This window comes from Bubalus kerabau, chromosome 8 (assembly GCF_029407905.1).
Source record: "Bubalus kerabau isolate K-KA32 ecotype Philippines breed swamp buffalo chromosome 8, PCC_UOA_SB_1v2, whole genome shotgun sequence".
In the NCBI taxonomy this organism is placed as follows: Eukaryota; Metazoa; Chordata; class Mammalia; order Artiodactyla; family Bovidae; genus Bubalus; species Bubalus kerabau.
In genome coordinates, this window is record NC_073631.1 from 11,419,574 (window position 1) to 11,436,454 (window position 16,881).

Below are 16,881 nucleotides of genomic sequence, written 5' to 3' on the forward strand. Positions count from 1 at the left end.
GTCTCTATTCCTGCCCTGCCAGGGCAGGTAGACATAAGAGACACAGGTTTGATCCCTGAGTCGGGAAGCTCCCCTGGAGGAGGGCATGGCAACCCACTCCAGGATTCTTGCCTGGAGAATCCCATGGACAGAGGAGCCTAGCTGGCTATGGTCTATAGGACTGCGAAGAGTCGGACACAACTGTAGTGACTTAAGCATGCACACATACATACAGCTAGTGGAAAGTTGCTGTATAGCACAGGGAACTCAGCCTGGTGCTCTGGGATGACCTAGAGGGGCGGGATGGGGTGGGAGGTTCAAGAGGAAGGAGACATATGTATACCTATGGCTGATTCATGTTGATGTAAGGCAGAAACCAACACAACATTGTAAAGCAAGTATCCTCCAATTATAAATATATAAGTTGTTTTAAAATTAAAAAAAAAAAAGAGTTCTGACCTAGGTGAGCTAAACTTAAGGAGCTTCCTTTCTGTTGCCTCATTACTGGATTACAGATTTGCTAGGGCTCGCCAGGAAGATCGTTTCACTTCCCATTACTCCCAGCCTCATACACAAAACACTGAGAGTTTCAAATTTAGTGTATTGAAGTGGGTGTTCATTTCCTTATATCATCCTTTGCATCACTTCTGTGTTCTATATGCAAAATTTTGATTTTCATATAATCCCATTGAGTATTTTTTTAACCTAAATTAATGTGGCTCAAATGGAGAGACCACCTCTTGTGAAGACATACACAGGACAATCCAACTAGTGTGCCTTTAACAAATGCATCAGTTCAGTTCAGTTCAGTCACTCAGTCGTGTCCGACTCTCTGCAACCCCATGAACCACAGCACGCCAGGCCTCCCTGTCCATCACCAACTCCCGGAGTTTACCCAAACTCATGTCCATTGAGTCGGTGATGCCATCCAGCCATCTCATCCTCTGTAGTCCCCTTCTCCTCCACCCCCAATCCTTCCCAGCATCAGGGTCTTTTCCAAAGAGTCAACTCTTCGCGTGAGGTGGCCAAACTACTGGAGTTTCAGCTTTAGCATCATTCCTTCCAATGAACACCCAGGACTGATCTCCTTTAGGATGGACTGGTTGGATCTCCTTGCAGTCCAAGGGCCTCTCAAGAGTCTTCTCCAACACCACAGTTCAAAAGCATCAATTCTTCGGCACTCAGCTTTCTTCACAGTCCAACTCTCACATCCGTACATGACTACTGGAAAAACCATAGCATTGACTAGACGGACCTTAGTTGGTAAAGTAGTGTCTTTGCTTTTTAATATGCTATCTAGGTTGGTCATAACTTTCCTTCCAAGGAGTAGGCATCTTTTAATTTCTTGGCTGCAATCAACATCTGCAGTGATTTTGGAGCCCCCAAAAATAAAGTCTGACACTGTTTCCACTGTTTCCCCATCTATTTCCCATGAAGTGATGGGACCAGATGCCATGATCTTAGTTTTCTGAATGTTGAGCTTTAAGCCAACTTTTTCACTCTCCTCTTTCACTTTCATCAAGAGGCTTTTTAGTTCTTCCTCACTTTCTGCCATAAGGGTGGTGTCCTCTGCATATCTGAGGTTATTGATATTTCTCCCAGCAATCTTGATTCCAGCTTGTGCTTCCTCCAGCCCAGCGTTTCTCATGATGTACTCTGCATAGAAGTTAAATAAGCAGGGTGACAATATACAGCCTTGATGTACTCCTTTTCCCATTTGGAACCAGTCTGTTGTTCCATGTCCAGTTCTAACTGTTGCTTCCTGACCTGCATACAGGTTTCTCAAGAGGCAGGTCGGGTGGTCTGGTATTCCCATCTCTTTCAATGCGTAGAGGAACAAATGCATAGAGGAACTTAAAAAGTGTGGTGTTAGCACACGGTAAGAATATGTGAAGCAGCTTACAATACTGCTTTTGTGGAGAAAAGTCATCAGGTTTTTGGTTGGCTGAAGAATGGTGATGCCCTGCCATCTAGCTGGACTGTGGATGACTGATTGTGTCTTGTAAAATGAAGTTTCCTGGGACTTCCCCGGCGGTCCAGTGGTTAAGACTCTGTGCTTCCAATGCAGGGTGCAAGGGTTCAGTCCTCGGTCAGGGAAATAAGATCCCACACGCTGTGTGGTGTGGCCAAAAAGAATGAAGTTTCCTAAAGAATTATCAGTGTGTTACAGGTCTGGGCAGAACTCTAACGTTTGTTGTCTTAGCATAAATTGAAAGTGTATTAGCTGCTCAGTCGTGTCCGACTCTTTGCAGCTCCATGGACTGTAGCCCACCAGGTCCTCTGTCCATGGGACTTCCAAGACAAGAATATTGGAGTGGGTTACCATGCCCTCCTCCAGGGGATCTTCCCAATCCAGGCATCAAACCCAGCTCTCCCACATTGCAGGCAGATTCTTTACTGTCTGAGCCACCAGGGAAGCCCCATTAATTGAAAGCAGAGTGGAATATGAAGATGCAGTAAAATTTCTGAAAAAAAGTGGAACCAAGATTTTTAAAAACAAGCACCTTTTGTATATGGGGAAGCATTGTTCTAAAATCCAGCTGCACTTCATGGATACTAGCCGTCTTAGACCCTACTGTTGTAGTCAGTAAGGCTAGACTCTTCTATGTCTAGACTCTTCTGTGTCTTAATTTCCTTGGAACTGGAACCTTGGACTGGATGCAATTTATTGTATGTGTTAGCCAACATGTAGATGTGGTGTGCCGGGGTCCAACCCCGGCTGATCCAGGGTATTCGAAGGAGAGACGGCATAGGCAACCTATTTATTTATTTATTTATTCAGAGATATAAAGAGTAATACAATGAGGATAGCTCAGTAGGAAAATTCAGTGGAGAAAAGAGGCTGAGTAGCTTGGTTTACGCGGGAGACCAATAAAACTTCAAGACAAGAAGTTTGCACCACTTACCTAGGCCGCAGGCATCCTTCCGTTCTCCCGAAGGAGAGGAGACACTGAGGCCTCCCCGGTCGGATCTTAGAAGCCCAGGCATAATTAGCAAGCATGGCGGGTTCCGCGCTCCAGATGGAGACTCAGCCAGAATTTGAGAAAGAGAGCGACATGGGGAGACCAAGTTTCGGTGAACAAGGCCTGCACTTTATTTTCCAAAGTAGTTTTTATACCTTAAGTTGTGCATAGAGGATAATGGGGGAAGGGGTGGAGTCATGCAAGGACAGCAGTTCCTGGTCCTAATCGAAGCCAGGCTTTCAAACTTATCATATGCAAAAGTTCAGGTGAATTACATCATCTTCTGGCCAGGAGACCTGTTAACATTTTAAGAAACTTATTTTTCTCTAAAGATGATTATTCTAAAGTCAGGCACCAGCCTCCAAAAAAGCACTGGACAAAGCTGCATTCCTATAGGGCAAAGGTGAGGTGGGCTCAATCAAGAAAAGAATTAACTCAAGGGTCCAAGCTTACAAACATTGAGGCTACTACTTAACAATTCTATACACCCATTATATCAATCAATACACTGCCAAGGACACAGTAGGTAAGGAGTATGGAGACTTAGCAGCAAACATTGGCTCAATAAGTGAAAAACTCTTCACCAATACAATTTCTAATCAATCTTTTAACTACTCAAAAGAATCTGTGTTTAGACAGTTTAGAACACCTCCTGCCTCTCACAGTTGGGAGGCTCTGAACAATCACATGTGGCCAGAAAAACCTATTCAGGCAGGCTAGAGGACTTCCAAAGGAGTTTGTAGGTTGAAACACTGTCACACCCAGGAATTATTAACTGGAGCTGTAAGCTAACTCTTTTTTCAGAGAGAGGTAGTGGGGGACAGCCCCCCGTAAAGTCAGAGGTGTAGGTGAAAGCACAAAGCAGAAAGTAGGCAGACTCTGGTTTTGGGGGTAGATGCTCGAGAATTTCCAGGGGGACTCCTGAGGCTCGATCCCACCTTTGCGTGTGCCGAGCCTCCTTACTCATGACCTTTGCCATGGACGGAGTTCCTGCTCCCGGCAGTGATAGAATTCCAGTTGAGCTATTCCAGATCCTGAAAGATGATGCTGTGGAAAGTGCTGCACTCAATATGCAATATGCACTCAATATGCAATATGCCGGCTCCTGGCAGTGGTGAATGATAAGTCTAATGAAGCTTTCACACGAGCGCTGATAAGCATTTTTATCAGGCCTCAAGCTTAGCAGAATTGCAGCCTCTGTGTTTGGATTACAGTCAACATGTTTGGAAACTTAGCAAAAAAATATTGCTATTCAGCATTTAAAGATGCTTATCATTTTGATCAATTGACCTTCCCGAAACCATGCAGTATTGGGTTATAAGTCTTCAAATCTATTCCCAGTCCAGAATCTTATCAATACATAAGAATTTTAGAGAGACTAGGTGCTGAAATACCCAGCACGATACTTGTATGTTTTTAATATCGTGCAGATTTAAAATCCCAGGAACTGTCCTCTGTGGTTTATCCCTTCGGTCATTTCAGACATTGGTAGGAGGGCCTGTATGACTACTTGCCTGCTCTTTTATGTCTGTATCTGCCATATTTAAAACAGTATACATAAGATTTGTATAACCACAGATTTTGTTGGCCTTTGATCAAATTTTATGTTGATTTTTTAATTTGTTCTTGTCTGGTTGCTAAGTCCTGTCTGACTCAGCGACCCATGCCAGAAGCATGCCAGGCTCTCCTGTCCTTTACTAAATCCAGGAGTGTGCTCAAATTCATGTCCTTTGAGTCAGTAATGCTGTCTAACCATCTCATCTTCTGTCTGCCCCCTTCTCCTTTTGCCTTCAATCTTTCCCATCATCAGGATTTTAATGTCTTTCTATAAATTTCATTTCATGTTGTTATGAAAAGCTCCATTTTTAAAATCACAAATCTCTGGTTGTAAAGTTCATGTAAAGTCCACATTGTACAGAAGTACATATTTTAATGTCTCCAGACAAAAATGTCTTAAAATTAATTTAATGTTTACACTTCAGGGTGCAACTTAAAAGAGAAGGCCTGAAAACAGACTGGGAGTGAGCTGTTAAGTATTTTTGGCAAAACACTGTGTTTGTCTCATGTAGGACATATGGAATATGCCCCTTAGTTTAGCCAATATTTTTTTAAAGGTAGACATGATCTGTTGTTTTAGCTAAAATAATTCTAAATCAAAATTTCTGAAAATCCTTTAATTTTTTCCAGTATTTATTGGAAATTGTTTACCTACAGTTGTTGTCAGAGACTGTAAACTTTTTTGCTTCTTTCTGTCTTTCTTACAAAAGGAGAAATTTGTTTCTGTTGACAAATTGAGCAGACGTCTAACATTTTATATTCCTGTTGAGGTGTATAACTTAATATTTGTACACTTGATATTTTGTCTGATTATGTAATTGGTAAAATGGTGCTATATATGGATGTTAGTTCAATCATATATATACTCTCTGGGTTATATGATTATAGTTCTTTGGAAAAATACTTTGTCGCAATACAAATTATGAAACTTACTGCTCGACTCTAAACATTGAAATAAATATATTGAAATGAGAAAAGTAAAGGAAAGAGTAACAAGTAAACACATGGAAATGGAATGTATAACTTCTAAAATAGAAGATGGAAAATGTTGAATTTTAAAACTCAATCCAAAGAAGATAGGGAAAGAGGGAAAAGATAAAAGCAGGACAAAATAGGAGGCAAGATTAAAATGGTAGCAGTAATTCCAAATATATCAGTAAAGTAATCATGACATATAAATGGACTAAATTTTCTCCTTAGAAGACAGGGATTATGAAATGTTTATGAGAGACACCTTAAATTACTGGTGTGAAATAAAAGAGGGTGACAAAAGGTATACCAGGCAAATACTAAACAAACAAAAAAGCTGAGGTCATTACATTAATGAGAAAAAAAGAATGTTAGCTCAGAAAATTTTATTAAAGATAAACAAGGTCATCACAGAAGGATTAAAAACTGAATATACCAGGAAGAGATAACAGTGCTAGAGAGCTAAGCTTTTAATTACCTAACTTTACCATATATAAAACAAAATTTGGCTCCCATCACAGTGGGTGACCGAAAACAGCCACAGTCATTCTAACATCCTGATCAAGTTAACTAATTGCTTGGGATAAAACTTCCAAATAAGACATCCCAGAAGTATCATATCTCAGACTATTTAAATGGACTCAAAAGGGGGTTCTGGTAATGATGAAGACTGTGATGTGGCAAGTCCATGTGGAGAGCTGGAGTGGACATGGTCATTTGTTTGTTTCTGGCTGTGCTGGGTCAGGCTTTTCTCTAGCTGCAGCGAGCAGGGGCGGCTCATAGTTGCGGGGCCTGGGCCTTTCATTGCGGTGGCGTCTCCTGTGCAGAGCACCAACTCCTGGGCATGTGGCTTTCAGTAGTTGTGGCTCGTGGGCTCCGTAGTTGCAGCTTCTGGGCCCTAGAGCACAGTAGTCGTGGCACACCGGCTTAGCTGCTCCGTGGCACGTGAAGTCTTCCTGGTCCAGGGATCCAACCCACGTCTCCTGCGTTGGCAGGAGGATTCTTTACCACTGAGCCACACAAGCCCAAAAAGTGGTTCCTAAAATACAAGATAGCAAACTCTCCAAATTAAAATTTTATCAGATCAGATCAGATCAGTCGCTCAGTCATGTCCGACTCTTTGCAACCCCATGAATCGCAGCACGCCAGGCCTCCCTGTGCATCACCAACTCCCAGAGTTCACTCAGACTCACGTCCATGGAGTCAGTGATGCCATCCAGCCATCTCATCCTCTGTAGTCCCCTTCTCCTCCTGCCCCCAATCCCTCCCAGCATCAGAGTCTTTTCCAATGAGTCAACTCTTCGCATGAGGTGGCCAAAGTACTGGAGTTTCAGCTTTAGCATCATTCCTTCCAAAGAAATCCCAGGGCTGATCTCCTTCAGAATGGACTGGTTGGATCTCCTTGCAGTCCAAGGGCCTCTCAAGAGTCTTCTCCAACACCACAGTTCAAAAGCATCAATTCTTCGGCGCTCAGCCTTCTTCACAGTCCAATTCTCACATCCATACATGACCACAGGAAAAACCATAGCCTTGACTAGACGAATAATTCAAATGTTTGTGCATAAACTGAATAGCATAAATACGCATTTTATTGTTTTATTGACTTTATTAACAAGTTTGGTCTATTTGGGGAAAGGGAAATGTCTTCATGGTTAATTACCTATATTCAGGTGTATATACATTAAATCTAGATATTTATCATAAATATTACCAATTTATCATACTTAAATATTATTTATGCATTTACATTAAATCTAGATACTTATCATTCTTCAAAAGAGTGAAAGCACACTGCAAGGATGATTCATGGCCTGTTGAGGCTGGAAGGACTGCAGGCGTAATGTGGTTCATCTCGCTTGTAACAGAGTCAGGCCAAAACTCATATCTACTCTCAGTCTGGCTCTGGTGTTGTATTTTATCAAAACTGTATAAAATTGATACCAATATGTTATTCACTGTGATTACACATAAACTATACATTCAATATAATTGAAGTTTTTACCATGAAGTCTACCTATCTCAAAGTTTGCATTTGATGTTTAGCAACATGTTAATGAAAATGTTTTACTAGCGAAATAGTCTTAGTAAGAGGAAAGAATGACTTGGATGGTCCTGGACCCTATTAAAAGAAAGAGAAAAAGCACAGAGAATTTTAAGAACGCCTCCTTTTCTTTTAGACAGGTTTCTCTTTGCCAGGTAGAAATTTAAAACCAATACGCTGATCAGTTTTTTAAAAACATCCCTTGCAATAGCCAAACACTGAACCCCCATCAGTGAGACCTGTACCTACAAAGATTTAGAGAGAAGGTCGCTTAGACTAGATCTTTGGATACTGTAATATTTTTCTTTGCTCTCCTCCTTTTCTCTTTTTCTTCCCAAACTCATGAGCTCTTTTCCTCTTCCTCACCCCTAACCCATCCTCCCCCCCAACACACACCATTAATAATTTTAAATCAGCCCTTAAGAGATGCTTGAGGAGGGGGAGGGAGAGAATTTTTGGTCATTGAGGAAAAATGTTTATTGGTTAATTGCATTTTTTGAAGTGTCAGGGCTTTTGAAAGAATACCCACTAGCAGATGCAGCTTTTCTTCACATTCTTTTGGCTGTCTCAGAGCCACTGACTTAACTGCATCTTACTGCACAAACTCTGGAATCTGTGGGTAAAAGCCTTTCGAAACTTTCTGAGAGTTTTGGTACGTACAAACCACTTTAGAGTCAACTATTTCTAGATGGATTGGAATCCTTTCAACCTGCTAACTGGGCAACTTATTACCTTCTCTGACTTTCACTTAGCTCCCCCTGATATCAAGATGGAAACAGAGTTATCTTGCCAAATAATAAATATGAGAGTTTGTGAAAAGTGCGTAAGAATGTGCTTGACACATGTTCAGCTACTCGTAAATGGTAGTCACTCTTAGGAAGAGTTTAACCATCATCTTTAGGTTAACTCTCTGGGTTTGATTGCTCTGCGAGGTGAAAAAGAGATTCCATGAAAAACAAGGCTGGGCTGTACAGTGTGGTCTGCTACTCATTTGAAAGTTGTACCACATGGAAAATTTTACTCTTCTGTTTTTTTGGTAATCTTGAAACACGTATTTTCTATCTACTGTTATTTTAAAGGTCACCTTGAATTGATTCAGTCCCATATGGTTTAAGCTCATCCCCTTTGTTAACCTGCACATTAATATTACAATTGTTAATATTTGAAAGGGCATTTATTCCAATAATTTTTCATTCAATGTAAGAAAATGTAAATCCTTCGAGGAAAAGTAACTTTAGTAACTAGAGAATTTAATAGAAGATTTAATTCTCCTGGTTATTTTATATTAATTTCCTTGTAAATATATCCAGATGTGTATGCAGTACATATACTCTCTGAGCAAATTGTGGCTACTATTTGATAAATTATGTTCTGAAATTTTCTACCTGGGGACCTAATTCTATATTGAAAACATCAACCCTCAGCTCATAGTAGAAATATGTTAGATCAATGAGGATACTAAGAGTAAAACCTGGTTTAGAGTAACAGATACTTGAAGAACTACTGTGAAGGCTGCTTCTTTTTACTTTCAAAGGCCAATTTAATTTGTTTTCTTGTCCGGGAATAAATAAGCCCAGAAAAATTAGGTGAGCCTCATGTCTCAATCTTAAAGGAAATCAACCCTGAGTATTCATTGGAAGGACTGATGCTGAAGCTGAAACTCCAATACTTTGGCGACCTGATGCCAAGAGTCGACTCGCTGGAAAAGACCCTCACGCTGGGAAAGATTGAGGGCAGGAGGAGAAGCAGAAGACAGAGGATGAGATGGTTGCATGGCATCTCTGACTCAATGGACATAAGTTTGAGCAGGAGATAGTGAAGAACAGGGAAGCCGGGTATGCTGCAGTCCATGGGGTCCAAAGAGTCAGACACGACTTAGCAACTAACAACATGTCTTACTTGGACTTTCTGTTTGTTCTGATTTCTCCCTTTTTTGCTTGTGTTTTCAGGCTCAGCTATGTGAATCATGCAGAAGATCTGGCCTCCAAGCTCCTCCAGTGTTCCCCAAAGAACAGACTATCAGCTCAGGCTGCCTTGAGCCACGAGTATTTTAGTGACCTACCCCCACGGCTATGGGAACTGACTGATAGTGAGTATGACAAGTTTGGAACATCTAATTGAAGCCGGGGCATGATTTTAGCATCCATGTGTAATATACAAGTAGAGGGGTTCACATGTTTGTGCTTCTGTAATATTATGTGTGTTTATGTTAATATATGCATTACACGTGTATGTGTGTATGTGTGTGTGTATACAGAGAGAGAGAGATGGAATGGGGGAAGGGAGGTGGTGTGCATATGTATTTAGTAGAATCCTGCCATTCAATTGTGAGCTTACCAGACACAGGAAGAAAATGGATTCCTTATTTTGCTATCTCTGCTCTGCAGTCAGCAGCTGCATGTCTTTGTATTTGATTATGTGTGTGTCCAAAAAAATGATCTGAGCAGTCATAAAGGAGAAGGAAAATATGATTTACATATTTAGTACTTTATGCGTACAGTACTTTTTAACTGGCTGCAGAACACGGAGTAGAAATGATTCATTTCTGTTTGATTCTCAGAGACTATCTTGGTTGTAACAATAACCTTAAAAAGGGCTGCTATGTAGTGAGCTGACGAACAGAGTTGGCAATTGGCTAATGTACTGAATTGACATGTAAGAACTGAAGACATGTAATTCATTTTAACTACAAATGCTCTTGGTATTCATACAGAGTTCTTCTCTGGGTCTTTTAAAACAAAACACATTCCTGGGTGGGTTTTTGTTTTGTTTTTACAAGTGTTCATATTTACACAGCCTTTTCCAATTACATTTTAAATATTTGGGGGAGGATTTATGACTGGGAGGATCTCATCTTTCTTCCAAAGTGTGAAACAAAATTCTTGTGAAATTTTGCAAAATGCTGTAGCAGTAAGAACACTTTTGTTCAGTGGTGATACATTCTTTCCAAATGCCAGTGAGAGATATTTCTTCTCATACTCTTTTCTTATTCCTTTAAAAATTCATATACTGCATATATGGATGGCTATCTATAATGTCATTGTTAATCCTTGAATATACATCACTTACCATGGACATGGGCTTCCCAGTTTGCACTGGTGGTAAAGAACCTGCCTGCCAGTGCAGAAGATGGAAGAGAGGCAGGTTCGATGATCCCTAAATTGGGAAGATCCCCTGGAGGAGGGCATGGCAACCCACTCCAGTATTCTTGCCTGGAGAATCCCCTGGACAGCGGAGCCTGGTGGGCTATGGTCCGTAGAGTCACAAAGAGTCAGACATGCCTGAAGCAACTTAGCATGCACACACGCACCATACATAAAAGTTATGTCTTTATTCTCTTAGACTTTAGACTTCCCCCAATGATAGCACTGGAATCTCCTTGACAACAGTAACCTTTTATTTGGCAACTAAATCCCAAGTAACAACTCGAGGTGTTCCTACCCTAAATCTTTTCTATCTCACAATGAATTCTAATTACCTTTTTTTTTTTAACTCTAAAGTGACTAGACGTATTAACCCACTACTACCCTGTACTAATCTTCTTCAGTAGTTTATATATTCCAAGTCCATATTATCCGATATTCCCTACTTGCTTTCCAATAGTCTACCCATTGATCATTACTACTGCTATCCCCATTAAGAAAAAAAAAAATTAAAGATGAAATCCCTGTAGAAAAATAATCAATTCGTGACACATCTTCCCATACTGAAAACAAACTAATGAGTTTCTGGCTCATCGAATTTGAACACGTGATTTGTTTTCCCCTTTAGTATAACTTGTAACTTGATGGCACTCCTCCTTGGTGACATCTCAATCCCATCTGACTTAATGATTGAGTTTAAGCCAGGATTTTGATGGTCTATGAATTCTGAATTCTGTAGTAGTACTTTTTTGTTAATATGGACTTATTACCCACTTGCCACTTAGTTTATCAGCCGGTGGTTAAATCCGGTTTCTATCAGTAAGTAAATGCCTCCACATTATCACTCGGCAGCAGGCTGCCAACGGAGACAGCCTTGTCCCCGTCATTAACAAGCACAATGTATGCAGAACACCAGAGGGGAATTAAAACCACAAAAAATACCTCAGGGTGGTATTTTTAATATGAGAATTTAATTTGTAATTTCACAGATTAAGAATTTTGACTGCATTAATCCCTTTATCAGCTCACAGCAGGCTATTTGCAGAAGCATAACCATAAGGCGATATTCATTGGCAGAAACACGCCTTTGCATAACGTTGAACATCAGGGGCAGTGAAACCTTTTGAAGGGGGGAGAATAAAGATGAAAAATCATTATATTTTTCAAGCAAGATTCTGCTAAATGCCTCCGGTAACAATTTTGAGTTACAGAAATGCTATTTCTGTGTCTAGTAGATAATCATTATGAAGCATAAATCCAGTCGCAAGAAAGGACAATCCCAGTCTTAAATACCACAGTCATTTCCATCTCGAACAACGTGGTCATCCTTGTAAACATGTTTACAAAACAAAGAATTTCTAGGCTCTGGAGACTTTGGGAACTAGTTTCTTTTTAGGTGAAATGACTGGTGTTGGTGACTGTTATCTAGGTTAATATTCTGCAGAATGTATTTAGAAGTTCTTGAAGTTCTTAAAATTAAATCTTATGTTAATGTGGAGTCTTGTAAAAGTTCACCACCTGGCAAATGGCAGCAGCAGCAGCAGTGCCAGTATCCTCATATCTTCATATCCTCATACCCTCCTTTTCAAGGAGATTTGGAAAGAGGGCCATCTGAAAAGAAGTGTTGCAGAACCGATAAATGGATTGTCTTAGCAACCAAGTCATGCTTTAGACTGACCAGCTTTAGGAACCTCACTTTAATACATAATCTGCTCAGGCTGCAATAACAACATAATATAGACTGGGGCTTAAACAATAAACATTTATTTCTCACATTTCTGAAGGCTAGAAGTTCAAGATCAAGGTGTCTGCAAAATCAAGGTCCCCGATGAAACAGCTGCCTCCCTTATCATCACATGGCAGACAGAGAAAAACCGGGACATCTCTCTCTCTTCCTTTTCTTATAAGCCACTAATCTCATGCTAAGGGCCACACTCTTATGACTGCATCTAACCCTAATTTCTATCCAAAGACCTCATCTCTAAAAGCTTATCACATTGGGACTCCAGGATTTGAATTTTGGAGGGATACAATTAAGTCCACAGCATCACATTCTTAAAGATAGATCATGGCATTTTTTTTTTTTAAAGAAAAGAATGTCCACAAAGAGAAAACACTTATGCAAGCAGAAAGCAAACCCAGGTAAAGAGAAGAAGATTGTAACAAAAGTAAGTTCAAAGTGGGCTCCAGCCTTCTTGGCCTACTTTTAATGTAGCAGACCTTTCGAGATGAGTATCAAATGTTATTAGAACCTTGGTTTACCCAGAGCCCTGTAGTCATTCCATGAATTCTTATAAAAATGAAGTTATATGCTGATGCCAGACTGTTATTTGCTTTGGAAGAAAGTATAACAATATAATGTCTTTATTGTGCTAGTCCTTAAAACCTCACCAGTTTACATAATACCAAAATTTAGAAGTAATATATTAGTGTGCCACTGAAGAAGGAATTATAAATTCATCAAGCGAGAATTATGGCACAGTTACCTGGGGATCTGACGGTTAAAACTGGCTAATTCTAGGGGCATCCTGTCATTCTCCCTCTATCCCAAAACCCCAACAGCCTTGCCCCACTTCTTCACAAAGATTTAATTGCAGGGAAGTAAATCGAGGGCTGATTTAGAAGAAATTCATTACTTTCCCCAAATACACCACAGGGCATTCTCCTGTGTATACTATCAAGTTACATAAATTATTGAAGCTGAACTACCCTTGTCAAAGTAAATGAACAAAATACACTTCATAGCGCAGAGTCCTTGATTTTATTACATTCATTTGCTAATTCACAAAGCTCAGATCTACAGTAAAAGAAGGCCAACAAATCGGTGCAGTGTGAGGAGCGCTGGACTGGGAATCAGACCGCCTGGACTCTAGCTTTATAGCATCAGCTCCACTATTAACTAGCCAGGCAACTTCGGACAAGCGCCCTAGTCTCTGTGGGTTTCCGGCTTCTCATTTAGAGACACAGTGATCCCTGAGGACCTTTCCAGCTCTTCTGTTGGCAGGGTTTCTAACCTATTCCTACATATGTCCTGTATATTATCCTAAAACAACATCATGCCTTGAATGGATCTCCATGCCATCTTTTTAAAAATAAAACTCACCCTGTTGAAATATACTCACTGCTCCAGTTCCTAGACTTCCATTTTCTCTTAAATCCTTTTGTGCCAAACTTTTGCACCCAAGATGCCACAGCTGTCCATTTCAGGCTCTATCCGTGGATCTTTGCCCTCATCTTGACCCATCAGCGTAATTCACAACTGACCACCATCTCCTCCTGGTAATATTTCCTTCACTTGGTTTCCAGGACAGGACATTTTCCTTTCACTCGGCTAAACATTTCTTTTCATACTCCTTTGCAGATTTCTCATCTGCCAAACCTCTCACTCTTAGAATGCCCTGGGGCTTAATCCTCAGATCTTCCCATCTGCATATACTCCCAAGAGCCCAGATGATCTTATTTAATCTCATGATTTAGATATCATCTGTGTATACTGACAGCTTCCAGATTTCAATCTCCAGGCCCATCTTCCTTGATTGCAGACTTGCATATCCAGCTCCTACTTAACATCTCCATTTGGATATCTAGTAGGCATCTCCAGCTGCATATTACCAAAACTGAACTCCTTATCTTTTCCCCCAGACTTGCTCATTTTGTAGTCTTTATCTTGTTCATAAATGGCAATGTCATTCTTCCAGTTGTTGGAAGTTACCCTGGATTCTTCTTTTGTTACACCCAAACCCAGTTCTTCCATAGACCCTGTTAGCACACCTTCAAAATAGATCAGTAGACCATCCTAACTTCTCCCCTGCCATCACCAACCTCATGCCACCTACCATCGTCTTTCACCTGCCTTTTTATAGTAACTTCCTAATTGTTTTGCCTCTTCTCCTTAGAAAGGCTTTGATGTTTGCTCTTTCTTCAGTTCATCCTTGATCTTCCTCTAGATCTTGCTATGACTTGCCCTCTCATCTTTTCTGCTCAAAGGTACCTTACCTGGGAAGCTTTCACTGACCTGCTTCCACCACAGCACTTCCTGTTTCTTGTCCCTGCTTTATTTTTCTTCATAACACTTAAAACTAGTTGATTTATTTGTCTAAGTATTTATCATCAGTTCAGTTCAGTTCAGTCACTCAGTCGTGTCTGACTCTTTGTGATCCCCATGGATTGCAGCACGCCGGGCCTCCCTATCCATTGCCAACTCCTGGAGTTTACTCAAACTCATGTCCATTGAGTTAATGATGCCATCCAACCATCTCAGCCTCTGTCATCCCCTTCTCCTCCTGCCTTCAATCTTTCCCAGCATCAGGGTCTTTTCAGTGAGTCAGCTCTTCACATCAGGTGGCCAAAGTATTGGAGTTTCAGCTTCAAATCAGTCCTTCCAATGAACACCCAGGACTGATCTCCTTTAGGATGGACTGGTTGGAACTCCTTGCAGTCCAAGGGCCTCTCAAGAGTCTTCTTCAACACCATAGTTCAAAAGCATCAATTATTTGGAACTCAGCTTTCTTTATAGTCCAACTCTCACATCCATACATGACAACTGGAAAAACCATAGCTTTGACTAGACAGACCTTTGTTGGCAAAGTAGTGTCTCTGCTTTTTAATATGCTGTCTGCTGCTGCTGCTGCTGCTGCTGCTGCTAAGTCGCTTCAGTCGTGTCCAACTCTTGTGACCCCATGGACAGCAGCCCATCAGGCTCCCCCGTCCCTGGGATTCTCTAGGCAAGAACACTGGAGTGGGTTGCCATTTCCTTCTCCAATGCATGAAAGTGAAAAGTGAAAGTGAAGTCGCTCAGCTGTGTCCGATTCATCGAGACCCCATGGACTGCAGTCTACCAGGCTCCTGCGTCCATGGGATTTTCCAGGCAAGAGTACCGGAATGGGGTGCCATTGCCTTCTCCATTATGCTGTCTAGGTTGGTTATAACTTTCCTTCCAAGGAGTAAGCATCTTTTGATTTCATGGCTGCAGTCACCATCTGCAGTGATTTTGGAACCCAAGAAAATAAAGTCTGCCACTGTTTCCACTGTTTTCCCATCTATTTTCCAGCAAGTAATGGGACCAGATATTATGATATTAGTTTTCTGAATGTTGAGTTTTAAAGCCAACTTCTTCACTCTCCTCTTTCACCTTCATCCAGAGGCTCTTTAGTTCTTCTTCACTTTCTGCCATAAGGGTGGTGTCATCTGCATGAGGTTATTGATTTTTCTCCCTGGAATCAATCTTGATTGATTGTGCTTGTGCTTCATCCAGCCCAGCATTTCTCATGATGCATATAAGTTAAATAAGCAGGGTGACAATATACAGCCTTGACATACTCCTTTCCCAATTTGGAACCAGTCTGTTGTTCCATGTACAGTTCTAACTGTTGCTTCCTAACGTACATACAGATTTCTCAAGAGGCAGATCAGGTGGTCTGGTATTCCCATCTTTTTAAGAATTTTCCAGAGTTTATTGTTGGTCCATACAATCAAAGGCTTTGGCATAGTCAATAAGGCAGAAGCAGATATTTTTCTGGAACTCTCTTGTTTTTTTGATGATCCAGCGGATATTGGCAATTTGATGTCTGGTTCCTCTGCCTTTTCTAAATCCAACTTGAACATCTGGAATTTCACAGTTCACATACTGTTGAAGCCTGGTTTGGAGAATTTTGAGCATTACTTTACTAGCATGTGAGATGAGTACAATTGTGTGGTAGTTTGAGGATTCTTTGGCATTGCCTTTTTTTGGGATTGGAATGAAAACTGACCTTTTCCAGTCCTATGGCCACTGCTGAGTTTTCCAAATTTGCTGGCATATTGAGTGCAGCACTTTCACAGCATCCTCTTTCAGGATTTGAAATAGCTCAACTGGAATTCCATCACCTCCACTAGCTTTGTTCATAGTGATGCTTCCTAAGGCCCATTTATCATCTGTTTGCCCTAAATGAAGTCTACAAACACCAGAGTTTCTTTTCCTTCTGATTTATACACTACAGGATTCTGAAAGCCTGAAACAGTATGGGGCTCAATAGATACTTCTCCAAACATTGAATGGAAGAATGGCACAAAGAAAGGGCAAAATATTTCATCTCCAAATTCAAGCTAATTGCTCTAGATCAGAGAAATATGAGAGGTCAACTGAGCTGTGGTTTGGAGGGGAAGTCAGACTGTCCTGTCATATGTGTGTTTGTGTAAATCTGTGTGTTTGTGTGTGGCTATGACAACTTGACAATTTCAAAGACCAATG

The 16,881-nt window shown here is 40.8% G+C and overlaps 1 protein-coding gene across 4 annotated transcripts in view; it reads left to right on the top strand.

Annotated features, from left to right (window-relative positions):
* CDK14 (cyclin dependent kinase 14) overlaps window positions 1–16,881 on the top strand; it is a 666,835-nt gene that overhangs the window by 546,628 nt on the left and 103,326 nt on the right. For all 4 annotated transcript variants that reach the window (XM_055589676.1, XM_055589677.1, XM_055589678.1 and 1 more), the window contains one exon: window positions 9,459–9,598. In XM_055589676.1, the coding sequence (XP_055445651.1) occupies window positions 9,459–9,598 (140 nt within the window). The remainder of the gene's footprint in view (window positions 1–9,458; window positions 9,599–16,881) is intronic.